We start from the raw sequence: 25573 nt of genomic DNA, 5'->3' as shown, positions 1-25573 counted from the left end.
ATCCTTGACTACTCATTCATATCGCCAAGGAACCTGGGGCTATACCACATTTTCTGTGCCTTATAAGCCACTAGCATTCATAATATGCTCTATTCAGCTTCGGGAAGGGCTCATGTTCCAAACTGAAAATGGCCACCTCCATCTGTCCCCTGGTAAGTGGTAGCACTGAAAGGTCTTGTTCATTCTGACAGTCCTTTGACAACTCATTCATAGTCCTGAAGAATACAGGGCTACACCACGTTTAATCTAACTTAAAACATACTAACATGCACTGTGTGCTCTCTTTGGCCTTGTGATGAGCTCCAGTTCAAAACTGTCTTGTCCATTCTGACACAACCTGGACAACTTATTCATAGCCTCAGTAATTTTGGGCTACCATCTTTTCTTCAGCAGTAATATTCACAGCATGCTCTAGTCAGCCTTGGGAAGGCCTTGGGTTCAAAACTGAAATTACTCAGCTATGCTTGGAAAAATGCCAGCACTGAATGCTCTTGACCATTCTGACAGTTCAATGACAGCTCATTCATAATCCCAAGCAATTTGGGTCTACCACCTTTCATAGGAAAGGTGTTCATAAAGTGCTTTATTTGGCTTCAGGAAGAGCTCAAGTTGAAAATGGAAATATCCACCTCCAGCTCCCCCTGGGAAAGTTCCAGCACTCTCATTCTGAGAGTCCTTGACAACTCATTCATAGCCCTAAGGAATCTGGGGCTATACCGTGTTTTTTCTGCTTTATAAGACACTAATATTCATAATACGATCTATTTGGCCTCCAGGAAAGGCTGAGGTTACAAAATGAAAATGCCCACTTCTGGATGTCCTTGGGAAAGCATTAGCACTGAGTGCTCTTATCCATTACAACAGTCCCCCAGTAAACCATTAATAGCCCTGAAGAATTTGGCACTACCGCTTTACCCTTGGTTATCACCCACTAACAGTTACAATGTGTTCTGTTCAGCCTTGGAAAGGCCTCAGGTTACAAATGAAAAATACCCAGTTCAAGCATCCCCTGGGAGACAGACAGCACTGAATGCTCTTGTCCATTCTGGCAGTCCTTGACAACTCATTCAAAGTCCCATGGAAATCTGGACTATGGCACATTAACTTATAAACCACTTGCTTGGCCTCAGGAAGGACTCAGGTTCCAAACTGAAATTACCCTTAGGGTATTGTGAGCACTGAATGCTCTTGTCTATTCTGACAAACACTTGAGAACTCATTCATAGCCCTGAGAAAATTTGGTCTACCACCTTACCTTAGATTATGACTGATTAAGGGGGCCAATGTGCTCTATTCAGCCTCAGGAAGGGCTCAGGTTCCAAAATGAAAATACCACGTTCCCTTAGGGAGAGTGCCAGCACTCAAGACTCTTGTCCATTCAGAGAGTCCTTGACAAGTCATTCATAGCTTCAAGGAAATTTGGGCTATGCCACATTTTCTTTACACTATAAGCCACTAAAATTTATAATGTGGTCAGTTCAGCCTCAGGAAGGGCTCCAGTTCAAAACTGAAAAAGTCCAGCTTCCCCTGGAAAGTACCAGCGTTGAAGTCTCTTGTCCATTCTGGCAGTTCCTTGACAACTCATTCATAGCCCTGAGGAAAATGGGTTTACCAACTTTCAAAGAAAAGGCGTTCACAGCGTGCTTTATTTGGCTTCAGGAAGAGCTCGGGTTCAAATTGAAATGTCCCCCTCCAGCTGTCCATGGAAAAGTGCCAGCATTGATGGCTCTTGTCTGTTCTGACTGTCCTTCAACAACTCATTCATAGGCCCAAACAATTTAGGTCTATGATCTTTTATTTAGCTGATAACTCACTAACATTCACTATGTGTTCAATGCATCCTCAGGAATGGCTCAGCAAAGGGTATGTCATGGCTGTATGTTGTGGTCTAGACTCAGACAGCAGCTCAGTTCCCACACAGCCACTCTCACAATGCCCCTGACACCTTGCTGGAGGGAAAGGAGGATAGAGAAGATTAAAACAGAAAGCCCTGTGGGTTGAAAGGAGGAAAGTTTAATAGACTAATGTCAAGAGATAGAGGATTTCACCTGACCCCGATTCCTTATGCAGGAAAGATAGAGAAGGGTGGGCATGCAAAAACATGGACGTGGATGAAGAGAGAGTGCATTGGAAGAGGAAGGATCTCATGTCTCAGGTCACAGTCTGAACTCCAAGCCTCACCTCCTGCTTTACCTCAGCAAGTCTTTCCCTTTTATAGCAGGCATGACACGGTATAGCATGATATCCAATACCCATCAGCTGGTTCAGCTGGCTGTCCTGGCCATGTTCCCTTCCAGCTTTTTGTGATGGAACCTTGCCCCAGCCACATCCCGGACACTGTACTTGTAAGGTTTTACATAATAATAGTAATTGTTTATATAATAGCCATAGGTATGAGTAGACCATCTAGAATAGAGAACAGACAGTCTCAGGTTTTTGAACTACATGCTGATGGTTCCCTGGTTGTAAAAAATACCAAACTAGACAATTTGATTTATAAGATGATACAAGATTTTTCTTGCATGCTTAACTTTTCTCATTTGCCTACCTGTCTGTTTTTATCACATACATCTATTCAGGGGATCCCCATAACAGCTCTGTCTCTGAAATTATAGGCAAAAGTCCATATTGGTTCTGGAATAAAAACAGTTGCCATTTGGGCCATGTTTAATCCCAGTGCCTTCAGATATTCCTCACAATACTTGTTTTCTAGACACTTCACCAGCTTTGCTGCCCTTCTCTGGACATATTCCAGCAACTCAATGTCTTTCCTGTAGTCAGGAGCCCAAAACTGAACAGAATATTTAAAGTGGAGTCTCACCAGTGCTGACTACAGGGGCATGGTCACTTCCCTATTCCTGTTGGCCACATCATTGCTCATACAGGCCAAGATGCTGTTGGTCCTCTTGGCCACCTCAGCACACTGTTTGCTCATGTTCAGACAGCTGTCAGTCAACACCTCCAGGTTCTCTTCCTCCAGGCAACATTGCAGCCAATCTGCCCCAACTCTGTAGTGTTGCATGGGGTTGTTGTGACCCAAGTGCTGAACCCAGCAGTTGGCTTTGTTAAAGTTCATACAAGCAACCTTGGCTTTTTGATCCAGCCTGTCTAGATCTCTTTGCAGAACCTTCCTACACTCAAGCAGATCAACACCCCCACCCAATTTAGTGTCATCTGCAAACTTACCGAGGGTGCACTCAATTCCCTTATCCAGATCACTCATAAAGATATTAAAGAGACCTGTCCCAAATATTGAGCCCTAACTGTCCACTACATATACACACCTGTAATCTATGGAGAGAAAGAGTGAAAGAGTTCTTCCATCAGGTTATCCACCACGTGCTGAAGCACATGAACCAATGAATGGAGAAAGAAAGAAAAGAACAGATGAAGAGTGAGTTGAGGGTTTCTTGGTATGGATTAAGGGGCAGGTTAACAAAAGAGACACTGTTGTGGGTGACGTAATGGAAGCATGACTGCTGAGAGAGCTGGCAGAAGTAATTGCTGGGCTTGAAAGGTCATCTTGAAAGGTCCTGGAGAACTGGTGAGGGTGCCTGAGGACTGGAGGAAAGCCAGTGCCACTCCAGGCTTCAAAAAGAGCAAGAAGGAAGATGGAGGAAGCTACAAGACAGTCAGCCTCACCTCCATTCCTGGAATGATGATGGAACCACTTGTTCTGGTTGCATCTGAAAGCATGTGGAGAAAAAGAAAGATACCAGAATTATCATAGTATCACAGTATACCAGAGGTTGAAAGGGGTCTCAAGAGATCATTGAGTCCAATCCCCCTGCCAGAGCAGGATCACTTAGGGTAGTCTGCACAGGAATGCATCCAGGTGGGTTTTAAAAGTCTCCAGAGAAGGAAACTCCACAACCCCCCTTGGGAGCCTGTTCCAGTGCTCCGTCACCCTCACTGTAAAGTTTCTCCTCATGTTGAGGTGAAATCTTCTAGGTTCAAATTTGAACCCATTGTTCCTTGTCTTATCACTGTGAACCACCGACAAGAGCCTGGCCCCCTCCAGATATTTAGCCACTCACCCCTCAGATATTTATAGACATTGATGAAATCCCCTCTCAGTCTTCTCTTCCCCAGACTAAACAGCCCCAGAGATCTCAGTCTCTCTTCACAGGGGAGATGCTCAAGTCCCCTAATCATCCTTGTGGCTCTCCATTGGATTCTCTCCAGCAGGGCTCTGTCTCTCTTGAACTAGAGAGCCCAAAACTGGATGCAGTATTCCAAGTGTGGTCTCACCAGTACAGAGTAGAGAGGTAGAAGAACTTCCCTAGGCCTACTGGGCACACCTTTCTTGATGCATCCCAGGATCCCATTGGCTCTCTTGGCCACAAGAGCACATTGTTGTTCCATGGAGAACTTGCTGTCCACCAGCATTCCAAGGTCTTTCTCTGTGGAGCTGCTTTCCAGCAGGGCAGCCCCTAACCTGTACTGGTGCCTGTTGTTATTCCTCCCCAGAAGTAGGACACTGCACTTGTCCTTATCAAACTTCATGAGGTTTGCCTGCACCCAGCTCTCCAGCCTGTCCAGGTCATGTTGGATGGCTGCACAGCCTGATGGGGTGTCAGCCAACCCCCCCTGTTTTGTGTCATCAGGAACTTGCTGAGGGTACTCTCAATGCCCTCATCCAGGTTGTTGATAAAGATATTGAACAAAACTGGACCCAGTACCAGTCCCTGGGGGACACCACTTGCCACAGGCCTCCAAGTTGACTCTGTGCCACTGATGACGACCCTCTGAACTCTGTTGTGAAGCCAGTTTTCAATCCACCTCACTGACCAACCATCTATCCCACATCTCCTGAGCTTTTTTATGAGGATGTTATGGGAGACAGTATCAAAAGCTTTACTGAAATTAAGGTTTATGACATCCACTGCTCTTCCCTCATCTACCCACTTGGTCATAACTTCATAGAAGGCTATCAGATTAGTCAGGCAGGATCTCCCCTTGGTAAATCCACGTTGGCTACTGATAACCTTCTTGTTTTCCATGTGGTTAGAGATGACCTCCAGGATGAACTGCTCCATCATCTTTCCAGGGATGGAGGTGAGGCTGACTGGTCTGTAGATGCCTGGGTCCTTCTTTTTGCCTTTTTGGAAGACTGGAGTGACATTTGGTTTCTTTCAGTCATCAGGCACCTCTCCTGTTCTCCAGGACTTTTCAAAGACAATGGAGAGAGATTCAGCAACAGTATCAGCCAGTAGTGAGCACAGATTCACCAAGTGGAAGATAGCCCTCTGGATGGACAGATGAGGGGAGGGCACTGGATGTTGTCTACCTTGACTTCAGCAAGGCTTTTGACACTGTCTCCCACAGCATCCACACAGGCAAGCTTACAAAGTGTGGGTTAGAGGAATAGACGCTGGAGAGGATTGAAAACTTACTGAAAGATAGAGCTCAGAGAGCAGTGGTCAGTGGAACAGTGTAGTTGGAGGCCTGTTACAATTGGTGTCCCCCTAGAAATTTATAGCATCTTGAGATGTTTAGCTTCAGACAGTCTTCTCAGCCAGTATTTTGGCTGCAATTTAAGTCAATCAGATGGCCTATATATGTCCAGGAGATATGGACACCACAGCCTGGACAGCACAGCTCCAGGCCAAACTCAGCAGATGAAAGTTGATACCCAACCTGAATCACTTAGATGCATATATTCAGCATGCACTGCTAAAATGTTTGTCTGCTCTTTACCAAGTTCCACATTTTGGTTACAAATGAATGAACTAACACGACTTGGCGTGTGCTTATTAACATAGCACATTTTTAAACCACTTTTGTTATAAACTAAACATTCCTGCTGAACATGTGAATTTAAGATAGTCAGTAACGCTATTGTCCATGCTGTTTAACATCTTTGTCACCACACAGACAGTAGGATTGAGTACATCCTCAGCAAGTCAGGGAATTATAGTAAGCTGTGTGGTGCAGTCAACATGCTAGAAGGAAGGGATATTATCCAGAGGGACCTTGTCATGTTTGAGGTGGGCCTGTGCAAACCTGAAGAAGTTCAAAGAAGCCTGTTGCAAGGTCCTTCCCTTGAGTTGGGGCAATCCCAAGCACAAATACAGGCTGGAAGATGAGTGGGTTGAGAGATGAAAATAGGCTTAATAAAGACATAATAAAATGTAACTTTGCATATTATTTCCTCCCTTGCTAACTCATCTCAGAAGAGTCTCATCTGGCAGAGTAAATAAAAATGGTAACTTACAGCCATCCATCAGTATACCCTTAAAGGAGTTAATGGATGTTTTAAAGGAACATTGTGAAAATAAACAGCAAGTATTTCCATAACCCTTTATTTTCTCACAGTGTTGAGTTAAACAGACAGAGTTTGTACATGTTTGAAACCAATTACCAAGAAAGATTTATGGTGGAACATTGAAAAGAACTCAATTCAGTGTCAGAGGTCCTAATTTAGAAGCTGTGCACCAACATCTTAGCCAAATGACAATCAATCTTTATAAGCTGTCATTTAACCAGACTCTTAAGAGAGAGGAATATGGAAAGATTTTTTTCCCATAATGTTTAAAGTAGAAGTGCAATTACATTCACTTAGTTCACCTTTCTACTCCTGCTACAATCAGTTCTAGCTGTATCAGAACTGGCCTACATGTCTTGATTGCAATCACTTACGTGCAAGATTCCACTGGACTTTGTCAACTTCTACCAAGACACTCCCATGCAGCTGTGATGCTACTTACCCACTGCATCTCTTCACTGACCTGCCATGGTTTTAAGACCATGTACAGTTGCTCACTAAGAATAGGTTTTGTATTGCTCCAGAGAGAAGAATTAAAAACTTTGAATGCAAAAGTACAGGACAGACGCTGCAGACCTTCAACAGGCTAAAACCTGAGTAAGGTATTACATGTGTCACAGGGCAAAGGGCACACAGCATCAAACATGTGAGCAGAAAACCACATCAGTCAAATCAAGGCCAAAGTCCTCATTTCTTATACTCAAGCAAGTAAAGGATTCCAAGATTTTCCAAACTATAGTTCAGTCATTTGAACTCTACAAAACTATCCTTCTCCAGCAGTGCTCCATTGCATATTTCAACAGTGAAAAGGTTAGAAGAACACAGAAAAATTTAAATTGCTCTCTTGCTTCTGTGTTCACAAACACTTTCCTCCTTATGTGTTTTTTAAATATAAGCACCATTAAACTTTATTACTAGACATTAAAAAACAAATACAAAAAATGAAGATACATGTTTATCTTCTACGTCTTCAGACCCCAAGGAGATAGCACTACAGAAGTCATGGTAATATTTTTGAAAAGAGAAGTTCCAAAACCTCATCACTTTACCTAAGTTAGTAGAGGAATTACATTTATAGGTAACCTTACAGGTACATTTATAGGTAATCTTGCTTGCCAGGTCTGTACAACACTGTTATTACTATACATGTCATCTTGGTGTGAAGGAAGAAGTAAGTAAGAATTCCTGGCTTCATGAATATGGATAGCTTATGTTTGTAAAGGTACAAAAGAAATCTGAGAGTACTAACTGCTAACAGGTTAGCATTTGTGATTTTTAATTAATCCAAACAAATATCTGTTATTACAGGGTAACATTTCAAATTTAAATTTCACATCATTGCAAATTAGGTTTAAAAAATTTCCCCTTCTCTCCCGCTTAAGCAAACAAGTGAATCTAAGAAAACACACTACTGCTGATTTACAAGATACTGTTGGAAATTACTAGATGTAAATTACTTTAGCCAGTACTCCTGATACAATTTAAATTACAGTCAACAGTTTTAATGACAAACACAAAACAAAATCCCCCTGTCAAAGTCACAGGAACCAGAATTACATTTACAAACTTCCAGAAAAATACTTGGTTGTATAGAAAGAGATTACTGCATTATATAAAAGTATTACTGATTATTAGCATAATTCTTTCAACTACACACATTTTGAGTTTGCTCATGTTCTATGGGAGCTTTAACACCTCATCCCCAGAAACTAGCTGCATCCAAGCTTGACTTGATGTTGTGCATATTTTCTCGACGTTGTTTCGTATAAATATTTGCCTCTCCTTTTTGCAGCCGTCGCCTCAGAGCAGATTTTTGATGTTTGGTAAGTTGATGTTTTACCTTCTGTTTCACCAGTTCCTACAAATAAAACAGTTTGGTATCAGAACTTTTGGAACATCATTCAGTGTTAAGATATGGTGTAATAGTGCACTTTCCATACCAGCATAAGCACACATACATCTAACCAGAAAACCTGTGTACATCAACAAGTTGGTGATCTACACAACAGTTAACATGAGTAAGCCCTGGTCTGTGCTGTGTTGTACTAAGCTGCACGTACACAGTCTTGAGGCCTGTACCGAGCTGCAGTAGGAGAAACTAAGATACCTCCTGCTCATTACTGGCAACTAGGCCTCCTGTGTGGTCCTGCTTTTACCTAGAAGCACAGCAAGGAGCTCTCATGTGAACATCAGTTCAGCTTGGCTAGAGAAATGATGAACAGAGTTGTATCCTTGTAAGAAAATCGTAAAATAGCTCAACTGACTGAGCAGAGAGGTTCTCTACAGACAAGGCCTGCATGGCATGCTGCACTGGGGTCCTGTTCATCCTACAGCCTCAGGGCTTCCAGCATCTAAAGATGCATGGAACTATCTAGTAAGTAGTGTTTAAAATCATACCTTACAGATCTTAAACATCTTTCCTGAAGGTATCATAAACGACCAGCACCTCTTGGTGCAAAACACAAGCCTTCCAGAAAAATGTAAAAGCTGATAATACTCTATGCCTGAAGATTAAACAAATGCTTTTTGAGTTTAAAAAGCAAACAAAAAAAAGAACAAGGACCTATAGAACATTTCACATCCTACAGTAGTTTGTGCCTTTTCTTTACCCTTTTTTTTTTTTAATAACCCTGTGTTTTCTAAAGTTTGGAATACAAAGATCTGAGTACTTTTTGTGGAAAACAACTACTCTTTACCACAAGCACAGCTAAACTGACAGGCAGTCAGAAGTGATGTACAATTCCTCCTCCAGAACTCCTGTTGCAAGGCACGAGGTCAGAATGGTCTCATGCCTCTACAGCAAAAGTACTGAAACAGCAAGAGCCACTGTTATTTCTATAACTTGAAAGCTTTTCTGCTAAAGAGCTTTTATCCTTTCAGAACAGAAAATTAGGTATGTACATAGCACTTACATATTTTTTAACACATTCTATGTTTCTGCCTACAGAATAAACATGCATCTTCTAAATATTCAAGGTTTCCATAGCTACATAATGATTACTGCCTCTACCAAGTGGTGTACAGGAGCACAATTTCAAGAAAATTTCCTTTATAGGAGTCAGTAGCACTAATTTTTATTTATTTATTAATTCTACACACTTGAATCAGCAAACTTGAAAGAAAAACAAAGCAGGGGAGGCAGGGAAGAATGGAAAGACTGTATGGACCAGAAGCTAGGGAATTCCTAGGTTATCCTGGTTCAGGTTATCCTGGTTCTTGTTTGCTTCATCCTGTAGGTCAAACCTAACATTACCCTTCTTTAAGAAGACACAATGCCATCCCCTAGAATAAGCTCTCGACCAACACCCCCAGGTCCTTTTTCCACCAGACAACTTTTCACTCACTCTGCCCCAAGCCTGTAGCACTGCATGGGGCTGTCCTGACCCAAGCACAAAACCTGGCATTTGGCTTGTTAACCTCATACGACTGAACTCAGCCCATCAATCCAGCCTGTCCAGATCTCTTTGCTGAGCCTTCCTACCCTCAAGCAGATCAAGTCTGTAAAACACATCTTAGACAAGATGCAAATATGCTGTTCTTTAACAGTTATTTACACATGTATCTTTATCAGTTATTTGTATATCTTTAAAATATTTACCGGAAAAAAAAATTCCAAACATTTACATACACATCAACCAACTATTCCATGAATATTATAGCCACCAGAAGCCATCCTGTTTAAAATAAGGCTGCTTTACAGAATAACATACCACCTACATTTGTTAGAAAAGTACTGATATAGCAAGGAGTAGACCATGAAGACTGTAAATGAGGAAGAACAAGTCTGACTAACAAACCAAACCAAACCAAAAAAAAAAACCAAGAACAAAAATGCACTTCTGTCACCCCTAGTTTTCAGACAGAGACTCCTAGAAGTTCTGAAATTAGACAATAGAAATGCTTTGAACTGACACAAATTCAAAAATCACGTGTTTACTTTTGACACACGTCATGAAAGAGCTGAAACTACTCTAACATCCTCCCCAAACCACATGTTTCAGATGACAATGAGACTGAACATATTTACAATAGCTTGTATGTAATCTGACCTAATTAAAAAAAAAAATCATGGATCAGCTGTCAGATGAAAAAAATTCCTTCCTGTTTTGTACAAGAATACTTTATAACCAGTAACAAAAAAACAGACTTTCTTCCCTTTACAAGTATTTCAAAAAAGTGACAGAGGTAGCCATACCGGTTAGTATATAGTCTGGGATTAAAGAAAAAAAGATGCCGAATTCTGCTAAAAACGAAAGTCCAATAAATTGACACTGCCAGAGAAATCACTATTAAAGTGAGTTCACACAAATATTTCAGAAAAGTGTGTGAGAGGTGAAAAAAGCCAAATTAAATCTTGACTCAGACATCCGCTTCTAAAATAAAAAAATACTGTGGTTATCAACAGAAACCAGAGTTAGTACATAGACACACACCAGGCCATTATTGGCTAATTGAGAGTTGTTAATACGGATGTAGAGCTTTGGTGAAAGAGCAAAGAGCAACACATGAGAGCAAGTGCTAGAAAAAATTCCCTGTAAACAACTGCAGATGTATCAGTCCTATTTTTCTCTGGGCATGGATGTATAAACCAGAGAGGAGCATAGTAATAGTCTTTTTAAATATAATTAATATTAGAGAACATTTTTACAAATAGGTATTAACAGCTATGTGCAATTTAAGGTAGTCTGAGAGTAAACAAGTTCATAACAAACCGTGCCAGTAACATCTAACAATAATATTTACCGCTGGAATGGTTGAACAGCTCCCAACACTTCTGACTGATGTGACACTTTTAGTCCTTGTTCTGTGTTCAGCAATATGAACGACACCATCTTCATTTCTAAAATACATCAATCAATATTTTATTCTGCTAGCAAGATGGACATATTTTGCCTCTATAAGCATTACATTTTAGCCTTAACTTTTAGAGATATAATCTGGAAACTCCCTACAGAACATGAAAGTACTATAAAGCATTTACATTTTAAATATTAACACTAGTCTAGTTGCTCAAAATACACATCATATAAAAGGAAGAACCTTATGAGAAGCTTCAGAACATGAAATATTTTCAGTTCTGCACAAGGTTTCAACGATTCATTGTACTAAAAAGCAAAGGCAGATGAGAGAGGGTATGAACTTGGTATGTGCATCCAGGTACACATACAAATAGCTAGCCTGAAGGTATTCAGGAATTTCTAAGTAGAACAATAATCAACACAATTTGTTTGAATAATACATTACAATGAGCTTCTTCCTACTAATTTGAGCTGAAAGAGCAGCAGAATATTTTGGCTTTGAGACAAAGCATTCAAATTGCCAACTTATTCACAAAACTTATTAGAAGCAGTATTTTAACATCAAGAATTCTTTCACCACCAATATTAACTGAAAAAAAGTGGAAAACTTCCACCATAGAAAACAGATTGGCCTATGAGTTAAATCCAAGACTTGTTCTCTCTACTACAGATGGACAAATGATCTGTCACACTTTACCTATGAACCATTACATATGGATTACCAGTCAACAGGCTACTTACCATGAGACCAGTAAGAAAACTACCATGTTTTCAAAATAAACCTTTTTTTTTTTTTTTCAGTCTTCAATTTAAACAAGGATAGCTGAAGAGTAGTCTTTTTGAGTTACCTGGAAGATTTACACTTATTGGGGTGAGGAATCACACTCCTGTACAGTAAACATGAATCTTTACCTGTAATTACTGAATTTCTCATTTAAAGTTGACAAGTCGATCAGATCAGGGCATTTTTCTTCATCTTCCTTATTACAGAACTCTCCTTGTTCTGTCTGGCTTTCAGTTTCAGCAGCATTTTCAGTTATGTTTTTGCCCTTAGAAATTGTAGAACTCTCTGCATCTTCACTGGACTTGCAAAGCACAGCTTCCTCTTCAACTTTTTCTAGGGCTGAACTCAACTTTGACATATTCAGTGTATTTTCACTACTTTCACTTGAACTGGCTTCTTCATTACTACACATGAAGCTGTTAAAGGTTCTGCTTTCAGAGAAATCACCTACTTTATCTATAAAGTCTGCATTGTTTTCCTTCTTTTTTCTGAAGGAGGTGAGCTTATTCTCAGCATCTTCTACAAATTCTGGTATCTCTGTTGTATTATCACCCTCATCAGAACCTGGTGGGTACAACAGTTCAGCATCTTCCTCCATTTCTTTTGCACAGCCACTGGCAGCAATCTCTCTGTCAAGAGAACACTCTTTCCTGCAAAAGAATCATGTTTTCTTTCAACATGATAAATAATCAAGTTAACAATATACCACATTAACTATTAATTAACAATATTAGTCAAGCTTGACTATAATTACTCATACTATTAACAAAGAGTATATACTCTGTTGAAACACACAGAATACCACCACAGTGCTGAACTTCAGGTATTAACAGAATGTGACCTAAGAGATTTCTACAAAAGAAGACTCCACCTTCATCATTTATTTGTCTGTTTATTTACAGGAAATTACTGCATCTTAGCAGGAATACAATTTGGCTTGAAGTTTAAATTCTGATTAAGCAAACAGAAGAATAAAGGATATGCTGATAGGCAGAGTGATTCAAGTGTACAATATCCCTTTGGGAAAGTCCTCAATGAAATAAACTCCCCTTTATTGCAACAGCTTCACTCTTAAAGTATAAACTTACTTTTTAGAAAGGACAAAAAAGACACAAGGAAGAAAACTTTGACTATAATAATGTTTGAAGTGTCAGTAGCCATATTTACTAGCATTTTAAATATAGATTTAAAATTAAAACTCAAATTAAACCTCATTACATTATAACTGTCAAAGAGGCTTTGAGAAGTGGGAGAAACTGATTCTGCATCACTGTTAACATTTCTTAGACATCTATTATTTGGATCAAACTTTTGGACTGCTGATCTGAAAGAGCAAAGGCAAAAGAGGCAGTACAGGATTTTGAAGCACACTTCAGCTTTTGGAAACTACTTACAATAATTTCAGCTGAATGAAAGACAATCACAATGACAAAATCATAATTTAAAATTGCACGGTTTGGCCTATTTTTTAATTTCTCCTACAAGCATCCCCCACAGACACCCATTTTCTTGCAAAACCAGCACAAACACCATAAATAGAACTGATATTCATCTGACAGTTTCTACCTGATGTCTTTGAATGATGGGAAGAGCTCACTCTCGTAGCTGAAGCGTTTCTTAAAGAACTCCTTAATACAGTTCACATCTCTGTCAAAATACCTGTAAAAAAATACATAATTCTACAAATACGAAATCAAAGTAAGTCTAATGCAATGACAATTTTTTAACCTACCTTTCTTGTCCTTTACTGGTTTTATTTGAAAAGTGTTTCTATTAGTGATTCCAAGACAAAAGGTAGGGAGACAAACTGCATGCAGTTTATTTCCAAGTATTTCTTCTCTCTACGAAGCAATTGCTTATCTATTTATCCAAAGGAGTCACTTCTACCTATTCATCAAACTACACTTGGAATGTTATTTGGGATGCATGACAACAACGGTAGAATCAGAAACAGGCTTACAAAAACATGTGATGGTTGACCGTTTCCTCGTTGGCACTCGCCAGATTTAATTTGACAACATCTTTAAATTTGAACCTACCATTCAGCATTCACATGAGATGTTGATATCATCTGAGGGAAGTCAATCATAGTGACACGGTCTTCATTATCCAGTATGAGATTAAATTCATTGAAATCACCATGGATCAAGCCGTGACTGGCGAGTTTTACAATCAGATCCATTAACTCACTGTAGACAGATGAAGGATCTTCCAGCTGGTGCACCTGACACCTGAAGAGTTAAAGAAAATAAAATATTCTGAACCTTGAAAGACTCTGAAACCACAAAGTATATTAAATACATCTGACAGAATGCCAGGGTAATTCAAGTTAAAAGGGCCCTCCAGTCACTAGTCTAATAGCCTCCACCAAGCTGAGTCAGCTCTGGGGATCAAACCAGATTGCTCAGGACTTGAAAAATTATGGGGATGGATACAGACTGTGTAATCTCCCCGAGCATCCTGTTCTACTGCCTCACTGTCCTCAATGGGAGAAAATGTCTCCTTATATCCAGGCTAATTCTCATTTCAAATTATGTCCACTGTATCCATCAGCATGTAGTGCCAAAATACATTATTTAAATAATATATCTGGAAATTTTTACATCTCTTCCATTTTAGCTAACCTTACAGTCTCAGTAGGAACTAGGTCTTCACGTATTCACATACCTTGTGCCCTTTTCTTTTACAAAAGCATATTTTCTAGACTAAGTTAGGTAAAGAAAAAAATAAAATAAAATTAAAAAAAGTTTAAAGTATTCCTGAACATATACCTGAGAAAGCAAAGTACCTTAAGTGGTGAAATGAAAATCAGCTGGTCTTTAGAAACAAGACAAGTAAAAAGGCAGCTATAATTATTGTACCATGAGCAGTCAGGAAGTGATCAGCATTTACAGTTCTTATGTGAAATATTTTGGTCTGAATGCAACACTGCAGTTATTATGAGAGTGAATGTACAGTCAAATAACAAACAATGCCATACTAGCAGCTCTCTGTAACAGGCTCCCATTGAATACTTTCAGACTCATACCAAAATTAACCTGTGACATTTCTCATAGCTGCAAGTCTGTACCACAAAATGTCCCACTTGCCCTTTGAATTTGGAAGTCATTAGCTGGCATCTTCCAAGATGGGAATCTCAGATCCCAGGGACCAAAAGGAAGAGATGGAGTAACAAAGATGCATTCTTGTTGTAGAATGTCGTTTGAGGGAATACTTAAACAAATTGGACCCTGGACCCTGATGTGATGTATCCCCGAACACTGAGTAAGCTGGCAGGTGTCATTGCTTGGTCACCCTTGATAATCACTTATGACCAATAGGAGAAGTATCTGAAGATCAGAAATAAGCAAACATCACTCCTATCTTCATGAAGAGCAAGAAGAAAGACTTGGGGGATTATAGGCAGTGGTAAGTCTCACCTCAAGCACTGTAAAGCTGACAGAGCTGCTAAATCCTGGAAAACAATGTCAGGCACATTAAGGACAAGAAAATTGTTCATAGTCAACTTCACCAAGTCATGCCTGACCAACCTGAATTTCTGTGATGAATGATGAAGTGACTGGCAGGTTAGATGAGGGGACAGCAGTTGCCATTATCTTTCTGGACTTCAGTACCGCTCTGACACTGTCTCCCTTAAGACTCACACAGAAAAGTACTGGATGTGTAGACAGTGAGGTGGTTTGAAAACTGCCTGAATTGCTGGACACAAAGTCTAAATGGAGCCCAGAGACTAGCAGCATAACGCAGCAGTCCAAAGTGGTTCCAGTCCTGTTTAACACCTTTGGCAATGAGCTGGATGATGGGGCAGAGTTTGCAGATGACTAGAATATAGTTGATATGCCTGAGGGTCATGAAGCTGCCATCCAGAGGGACCTCCAAAGGAGAAATAGGCGAGCATGGACCTCATAAAGTTCAATATGGAAAGTCTTGCACATGGGGAGGAACGACCTCATGAATCAGCTCACAGATGGAAAGTAGCTTGGCAGAAAAGGATCTGATGGTCCTGGCCAACATTCAGTTGAACATGAGCCAGGAATGTGCCTTCACTGCAAAGGTGGCTAACAGCATCCTTGGCTGCACTAGACAAAGCATATTATTCCACACAAGTGAGGGCACACCAGGAGTACCATGTCCAGTTCTGGCTTCCCTAGTATAAGAGACATGAACATACTGGAGACAGTCCAGCAAAGGGTCACAAGGATGATTAAGGGATTGGAACATCACTCCTATGTGAAAAAGGATGGAAGTGAAATATCGGACTGTTCAGCCTACAGATGAGAAGGCTTAGGGAATCTCACTGATGTTCTTAAAAACCTTAAGGAAGGTTCAAAGAGGACAAAGACAGGCTTCCTGTGGCAGGACATAAGCCAAGGAGCACAAACTGCAACACAACAGGATCTATCTTTTTCCACTGTAAGTGTGACCGGCAGAGGTTGCCCAAATAAGTTCTGAAGTCTCCCCTTCTTAGAGATTCAAAAGTCACCTCAGCATGGTCCTAGACAATCAGCTCTAAGTAGCCCTGCTCAGGCAGGGAGATTGGACCAGATGACCTCAGGAGGTCCCTTTCAACTTCAACTATTCTGAGAGATGTGAAATAAAGTAGGTAGACAAAGAAAAACTTAAGTCAAATTTGGCTCTTCTGCTCTTCTGACACATTCCTTAATTTAAAAGTTATTCTATTTCACCACTTTCTTTGAACTAAGGAAGAAACACTTTCTCTGAATAAAGAGGTAAGAGAAGAGAGACTACAACTAAATGGAACGGTAGTGAGTGTGGTTTGGAGAGCATTATTCAGCATGGTGAAGTCAGAATTCACTCATACGACAAGGAAAAACCCTAAGCCTGATGTTAAAATTTTTAGGTTTTCTGTAACATAGAGAATTCAAGATTCAGTACTTACAATGGATAGCCATCAATAAGTTCCATAACAACTGCATGCCTGTTGAAGTCTATAGGTTTTGGGACAGGAAAATTTCTGTCATGCAAAGCCTGGAAAGAAATTAAAACTAAAATATAAATGGTTAAGAATACATTAGATATGTTGACAAACTCCCATCTAAGATAAGCAACAAATATTACTGTGAAAGCAGCATACATTACTCAAATGTTACTCAAACTAGAAACACAAAATCACCTGCTTAAGAACGAAGACTGCAACAGCCATTTGAACTTACACTGAAAAGACAAACAACATCTGTATGTTTGTACACCAAGTGCACTGCTGTATTTTAGAGTTTAAATGCCATGCATCTGGAAGAAAAATACAACAGAATGGAAAACTTATACAATCATATTGAGTCTGTTAGCCCAAGCATCAACAGCAGAGAACTGGGAATGGATGTCAGCCATTAGAAAAAAATTCCACAGTGAGCTGCTGCCAATACAATTTTGCCTGACTAGTTGATTTATACTTAGTTGCTGCATGACAAAAACACATTTTTAAATATTAATAACCAGCACTACACATTAAGTAAATAAAGGTAGGTCACAGTATTTTGAAGCTATTTTTCTAATGCAAATTTAGCCATTCACTTGATCCACTCACTTCATTCAGCGTTCACTCTTTTTTGTCTCATCTTGTTACCAGTGAATTTTCCCTAAGAGTTCTACAATAAAGGAGCATAATTACAGCTTTTGTTACTTAATTATCACTTAATTTTGTTACTTATCATTTTTCAGCACATAATTCATCTTCCAGTCAAATCTCTTTTCAGGGAAACTGAACCCCATGACTCTTACAAGTTCAAACAACGTAATGTGTTAACAACTGGACCAAAGGGACCAATACAGAGGTTGAAAATGATGATAAAAGCTCTTTCTCTGTGAAAGGCCACTGGTAGAACCTATGAAGGTTTTAACAAAAAAATGAAAATAATATTTTATGTGCAGAGTATTGTTGAACAGCACAAAAAGGAGAAGGGAAGTTTTTTTTACAAATAAATCTTTTTCCACAACGAACTGTTTATCACTATATAACATTTGCATTTTTTTTAAGCAAGCAAAAAAATCTCAAACTCTAAGAGTAGCAATACATGTGTGGAAATGAAACCTTTTCCCATAGCATAGAACAAAATGCCTTTTCAAATCTGAACACTAGTCTGGACTGAAAGATTTCCTTCAAGGGCACAGCAACAACTGAAAACATGGTAAAAAAATTAATTAAAGAAATGACAACTGAACAACAACAACATAATAATTCTGATAAGTAGCTATAAATTTCCTTAGTTTTACAGATGTTCTTCCAAGCCTATGCAATTGATTTTTAAATTAAAACCAGCAGAATTAATCATATATAAATTATCTATCCATAAATAGCATGAAGTCCTTTCACAGTCTCTCTGCTTCTGCTCAATGCTTCCACTGCAGATTGATTATGTCATTGCAAAGTGTAAGGCATATAGCATTTGAAATTCTCTGAAATGTATACTGTAAGACCAACAGGACAACGAAGAGATTAATAAATGAGAGTTTAAACACATAAATCCTACCAATACTGCAATTATGAACTGACCAAAAGATACTCTGAAAAGCGTCTTCTAATCTATTACACCATTGCTCATACTGCGTAAAGGCCACCTACCTTCATGTAGGCAAACTCCTTCATTGCTGCTAGCCGGGATAAATACAGCCACGACATTTTATGCCTGTGCTTGTGGTAGTCACGTTTATTTTTCAGACTGCGAAAGGAAGTTCTTCCAAGCCTGTGCAACTTCAATGCAAACTGTTGCTCCTCTTCATTTGCAACAATATAAATATCTAAGAAGACACACAATGACACAGATCTAAGAAATAAATGATAACTAACAATCTAGTATCCAACAAAAAAGTGCAGACACAAGTTTATCTCTTTCTCACCACTGCTGTTTCTGGAATGGCAAATTCTATTGCAGTTAGTTACATTTACATATTGTATATTAAGAGATATGTACAAGATATGTACTCCATTAAAAAATACCGATGTGATCATCGAGCATGCTCTTTTGAAACATCTCTGAGAGTATGAAATCTTCAGCTTTCTATATTCAGGTTAACATCTCCAGGCTATTCACACAAAAACCAACAAATATAAGCTCTCCTTAACAGAAATCTAAGGCAGATGCTGTTTTTTCTTCATCACACTCTGGAAGAGTCATCTTCTTTCTAATAAGTGGACAGAAAACCCAAAGGACCAGCCTCTCAACTAAACAATGTTAACAATTAGACTATGTTTAGTCTCTACCATCTGTCCCAAATAATCCCCTTCTCATCCTACAATTATACAAGTCACATGCTATGTTCAAATTATGACCTACATGAACATAAGCAGAACCAAGACAGTACTGCCATAGTCTTGAGCCTATTTTACTTTACTTATTTTGAAGTGGAATGAAACAGATTAAATTATCTTTTTGCAAAAATGCTTCAAAACTCCTCACAAAGCATGAGACAAACAGCATCTGCCTGGGAAGCACTGTTTTAAGTGATAAACCAAGAATCAGACAAAATGGTTAAAGGAGAGTGACACAGGCCAGGAGCCTCACATAACATTTCAACAAGTGACCCATAAATCTTGGGGCTCGGCAGACTAACTGATGTGACTATCCAGAGGAAAATTTACCTAGTTTCTAGCAAAAAACCTGCATAATTACAACTGTATTTCCTTAAAAAAAATATTAAAACATTCTTATTACCTGATTCTTTGCCAACACCCATCTGGTTTCCAACAGAATTTATGACTTGTCGGGAAGACAGAGTTTTCAAAGCAAGGTAATCATATCCTGCATTAGTTAACCGATAACCCTGGACAGCTAGGTAAGAATAAAACACAAACCATTTCAGTCCTTATTATGTATACATTACTTCTTATATATGTCTCAATTTAGTAGTTTCTTTTTCAGCTTGCAGTACACAATACCCAAGCAATATTCCACTCATTGGCTAATATCAGCCCAATTTGGCAGAATGGTAAAGACATTTCAGTTCCTTCAAGTTTTATGAAAATTGACCACTGGGCTAGCTCTTCTCAAACAGAGGTAACGGCAATACTTTGAATAGCCTGGGAAAAGCCAGGTAGCATTTTGGAAGATAAACATGTAAGAGGCACAGCAGGGATCTGGGATTGTTGTGATGATCTAGGGTGACCCTTAATGTTTTAAAGAACTGGGACAAAATGGGTAAGAATTTCCTGTAAAATTCTACAGTGTTTGCAAAGCCAGGTGCAACTAAAAAGAAGGAAAAGGGAAAGGCCTGCACAAACTACTACTTGTCACATTAGAACAAAACCTTCTTTGGTAGCTGCTTTTGAGGGGGTAAAATGTACAAGGCTTTTCTGCTCCAGCTTGTGTACTGTAAGACTGTAACATTTGGGTTGATTCCTGCCTGTATGGAATGAAATATTGCCTTAAATGATGACTCTCTTATTTTTTTATCACTTTGGTGGCCTGAGAAAAGAAGAGTCAATTGTTCATCTCTTCACTGCTTTTATAGGCAGCTCAGCAGACAGCTAAACCATTTGGTGCTGCACAACTCCATATTTCCAGTGTAGGTCCAAAACAAGATAAGGCTAGCACATGGTCTGGATGCTCATGTGTGTCAAGCCGTGGTACTTCTGCAAGTACCACTGTGAGACATTGGGGACAGAATGAGAGAGGGAGCCAAACAAAAAATTCAAACTCACTTTTAGTTCGTTCATAAGCTAGAAGTTTATGCTTCACCAGCTCTCTCAAAATCTTATTACAGCCACCATGTTTAAGGCTGGCAATAGAAGCAATTAAGCTAGCAGGAACTATTTCATGGTTCTTCATGCCCATTTCCACCTAAAAAGAGTGAATAAAATTAAAACTTGTTAGCCCCTGTGTTCAACAATGAAATAATATCAGATCTCACTTGAGACTAAAATCACCTTCCATTCATTACTTTTTCTTTATTTTTTTAAATTGAAATGCGGATCTCCACCCCTTGAAATCCTTTGTGTAACTCAGGCTTGAAATTTCTACTGTACTGGCCAGAAAATGAACAGCTAATTAGATCTCAGTTTCAGGAGTGGATGAAAGAGCTGTTCTTCATTTTTTAAATGAGACTCTTATCATGCTTGCACAGTCATAACTCAGTTTGCCCTTCTACTAGGTACTCCTGCTCTCACCACTGTCAAATTGCGGCCTGCGCTTATCGTAGAGCTGGCCAAGGCAGCATGCTATGCACTCGTAAACGTTTGTTCGCTCCTCGTCAGAGAGTGTGCCAAATACAATCAGCACACGTGGAGGAACTGTTAACAGCATCGCACTGGGCAGCCACTACCTGCAATGCCCTTCCCACCCGCGCACGGAACCTGGCCGACCCCACTTAGCCAGCCGGCCATGCGGAACTCCGGGCGCAGCGCCCAGCTAGGCAGGCCTCCCCTCCTCCCCGCAGTGGCCCGTTCCCTCAGCCAGGCCCCCCACAGGCTCACCGCTATCAGGACTCTAAAGTGATCCCTGGAGAGGTACCGAAGCATCACCACGTCCAGCTTCCCCATGATCGCTGAGGCCAATGCAAGTTAGCGGCCTTCTTACTCCAAAGGAAACGGACAACTTTCTCTAACCCAAACGCAACACGGCACCAGGCCAACACATGCGCAGAACGCTCGGCATCGCTGCAGCAGGCACCTCCCAGGCCGAGGTTGCTGCAGGTCCTGGCAGATACATGATGCATACACTCATGTCCTCCGCCGGAGGACGTGAGTCCTTCATTCGTCACTAAGTCATTATCGGCTAGAAATCAAAACACAGCAAGCTTCTACTCCGAACCTCTACTCCGAGACGGGCTTGACCTCTTTCCCTACTGCGAATGAGTTAGTGGCTGGCGTGTGCATCTGCTGAGACCGACTTCCAGGAAAGGATCACTCTTCAGATGCGCAGGTTAGGAAGCTGTCTGGTCTCAGCACTGCTTCCTCGGAGCGCCGGCGGGACGCGGTGACGGCTGGCCCCTGCCTCACCCTGAGAGTCGCGCCTCCACTGCGACTGCACCTGCGCACAACCCGGGCACGGAGAGTATGTGAGGTGCTACGGAAGTAGTGCGAGGGATGGGCGAATTGTGTGTAGGGTGGTGTTGCACTACCGTGCTGTTTCCTCTGAGTACAGAGCGAAGCGAGCCGCGGCGGTGTCGTAGCTGTTGAGGGCGTTTCGGTGGTTTTTGGTTGGTTGTTTTTTTGTTTTTGTTTTTGTTTTTTTAATTTATCATGCGCGGTAGTAGGGCTAAAAGAAATAGAAGTACTAATGGGACAAAATCACAAACGCACACACACAAACCAATCAAAAAAACCCCCAACAATACCATTACACTTTTTCGATGAGAAACCTGGAATGGTTCTTCCCCTCTGTCCCAAGCTTAAACTCACGTTTACTACTAACTGGGAAAGGAAATGCTTTTACTGCTTTGTTAGTAACTATTCTTCATTGTGTATCAGACTACAGTGGTGCAGCAGTAATGAAAAATTGGACATCCTTTTCTCAATTGATTTGTAATAGAGCTAGTTGTGATTGAAATACATCTGGAGAACTTTGTCTACTGCGTTTTCCAGATTCTTTCAAACGGTCTGTGAATGGTGGAAAGTGTATCTATAGACTTAAACCTTGATACATTGTTGAGAAAAGTTTCGACAATGATAGCTCTGTGTATTTTTGTCCTTTTTCTTTTTTTTCTGGTAGTAAGTTGCCAGCAGTACAGGCACAAACCATACATAAACATCTGAACTGTATTAACTATGCAGTGCACTAGGCTGTGATGGAGTGTTCTTCAAGTAGTGAAAAAGAAATTATGTGGAAGAATGGCATATACTGTGTTGAAATTCTGTACATCATTTGTGCGTGCACAAGTCTAATAAGTGAGTTTCATCCCATGTGCCTTCTGCCAAACTGCTGATTACTATAATCTAAAGGTGATAAACCAGGAAAAAAGCACACACACCCCCCAACAAACAAACAAACAAACCCCACACAAAACAAAAAGAAAAAACAACCAACCAAAAAAAAAATCACCAAAAAACCAAACACCAACAACAGGTTAGCTTGGGCAGTTTGTGCCATCTCTGCAATTTAACCTCATTCTTGTCACCTGTAACTGAGTTCTTGCATCCTTATCACTGAAACTTCCACATACATCTTCCCTTAACTGACAAAAGGTCTTTCAAATCCAGAGGGAACTGGTTGATATGGTCCAGGACCTGACAATGTGATGAGCTAACTTGTGACACTATAAGGAAGAAGACTTCAAAGGTTCAAAGAAAGTTCAAGAAATGTTCATTTCCTGGTGACCATCAGGGACTGCTAAAGACCACCAAAGACCCCTGCCTAAAATAAACCTCTCGCTCTATAAACATAAGTAGTGAATTTAAGAGAAACTGTATCTTTAATGCAACCCAAGCAACAGAATGACCAATGGATGGTTAATAGGTTGACACGAGGCATTGCTAATACGTTTCCCTGTACCACAGACTTAAGGTGCTGTGCTAGATCTGTGGGAATGCCTGTAGCACCTGAACTTGCACAACTTTGTAATAAAGTAACATCTGCTTGTTAATGACAAACCCATTGTTAAAGTTTTATTCCTAATTTCAGTGACAGTTTGGCACCTTCAGGGTTCATGGATAAAAGCTTCTTCAGTTGACAAGTTCTTGTTTCTTTCCAAGTTCCAAGTTCCAAGATTCCAAGTTCTTGGAATCTTCTCACAGCCTTTTGGTTTGGTTTGGTGGGAATTTCCAGCACAGGCATCATCAATCTGCCAGCTGCTCTTCAAGGACATGGTTGCTAGCAAAGGATGCATTGCTTAGGCAAAACCCTTTTGAAGCCCAGGTAGATACACTCATGTGGAAGCAGATGTCATGATACAAGTTTGCTGGAAGTACAAGTGGTAGTGGCAGGACCTATGTACTTGGAATTGCCCTGTAACATGTCCTGAGATTTAGCAATAAAATTGCAGTGAAAAGAGAAGACAGAGGGGAAGCTGTGAATCGATTAAAAGAAAATTTACTCCAGAAAGCCAAACCTGAAACTGAATGGCAACACAGTCAGAAATCTCTGCCCAGGATGTGGGTTGCCTGAGCTCAAAGCAATGAGGAACGTGTTCATGACTGGTTTTGCTGATGGGAAGTTCTACCACGTACTATCAAGCAGTACATCTCACCTACCAAAAAGCATACATGTTGTTTCTTTCTAGACATATTATACACTCTTATTACTTGCTTTCATACCTTTCCCCAGCCTGGTCTCCTCTTTGTCCTTTATTCCTGATTAGCCTCTGAGCACAATGGGGCTGTGCCCATTACAGGAAATTTTGGAGACAAAGCAGTACAAGCAGGAAAAACTTGTAATAGCATGACTGTTCATTGTTATGTTTCACATCTGATTGTGCTTCATACCTCAAAAGAGTATAGCTCCAGGAAATCTAGTTCAACTATTTTAGAATAAAGAAGTATATGTAGAAAAGCTTTTCTATACGGTGTATAAGAAAAGCTTTTCTACTGTTTCACAGCATCCCTTTAAAGATACTTCCAACAAAATAAGACAGTGAAGATCTAGTATTGTCATAGTCCAAAGCAAACTGAGGGATAACTTCAGATCACCTTCTTATTATATTCCATTTTTGCTGACAGTTCTTTGAATCACAGAATCAATAAGGTTGGAAAAGACCTCAAGGATCATCAAATCCAACCTGTCACCCAAATGCTTTAAAAGCGCAGCTATATTCCAAAATACATTAATAATGTACAATTATGTGCCATGTGGTTGTTATTTTGACCCCAAAGAGTAACAGCTGAGAAGCAAATGACTTAAAGTCTCAAAGAGTATTCTACACTTATTTGCAAATAACTGTACCTCTTCCATACTTCTGTCACACAATCTCCTATTATCAATCATATTTTTAATGAGAAGTTTATTAATGTAGTCTCCTTTTACTAGGTTGATACTAAGCAGTTCTGTAATTCTTATAAAACAAGAATCAGCAAAACTAGAAATTTTGAAATTTGTAAAGGTTAGGCTTTTCTCAGGTGTATGTACACCCACCATTTCCACAGCACTTGTTCAAAATTATGTCCAATCTCATCCCTCTTCTTCAAATATACGTTGCTTGAATGCTACAAACATGAACATGAATTAAGTATACTCAGACACATGACCTCTAGCACTTCCATGAGGTATAAAATATATCATTTGTTAGATTGTGTTTACACTGCATGCAGGACGGGCTTAAATCAATATGCAAAGTATCTTTGTAATATTCGCTGCCGAACTGCTGGAAAGACAATAGCCAACTGTGAAAAGAACAGCTTTCCCCCCAGCCCTTCCATTCATAATCCCTGTAACTAGGGACAAACTAGACTGGATTTTCCATATCTCCCTTCAGGAGCCCTGTGTTGGTTGGAAAGTTTTCATCACACCTCTACTATTGACTCAAGAACTTTCTCTTGCTGTATGAACAATAAAATTATTATAATGAATCATGGAATGTGATCATCCTTCCCACCCCAGAGGGCTTCTGGACACAGAATTTATCCTTTCAGTATATCTCATACAATGACTCATCCTCACACTCTTATGAATACTCTAGGTGATGATCCGAGAAGTCATCTCTCATCAGGTCTCAGAGAACACTGCAACATCATGATTACACTTGCTTCCTAAAGTGCCTCTAATAGCTGATCTTATTAACACTGGAGTTGATACTCTCAGATACTCACATTTCAGGATCTGCTCCTTTGATACCAGA

The 25573-nt window shown here is 40.0% G+C and overlaps 1 protein-coding gene across 1 annotated transcript; it reads right to left on the bottom strand.

Annotated features, from left to right (window-relative positions):
• Positions 1-6827: 6827 nt before the first annotated feature.
• On the bottom strand, positions 6828-21425 carry RIOK2 (RIO kinase 2). The gene is made up of 10 exons (XM_054397380.1): positions 21279-21425; positions 20508-20646; positions 19522-19638; positions 18432-18607; positions 16752-16840; positions 13891-14082; positions 13418-13510; positions 11980-12501; positions 11012-11108; positions 6828-8126 (listed from the first exon to the last, which is right to left on the bottom strand). Exons 1-10 carry the CDS (start codon positions 21342-21344, stop codon positions 7965-7967), a joined length of 1653 nt encoding a protein of 550 aa, XP_054253355.1. The 5' UTR covers positions 21345-21425; the 3' UTR covers positions 6828-7964.
• Positions 21426-25573: the final 4148 nt, after the last annotated feature.

This window comes from Indicator indicator, chromosome Z (assembly GCF_027791375.1).
Source record: "Indicator indicator isolate 239-I01 chromosome Z, UM_Iind_1.1, whole genome shotgun sequence".
NCBI lineage: Eukaryota > Metazoa > Chordata > Aves > Piciformes > Indicatoridae > Indicator > Indicator indicator.
Note: the sequence above shows the minus strand (reverse complement) of the source record. Positions and strands in the feature narration are given on the sequence as shown.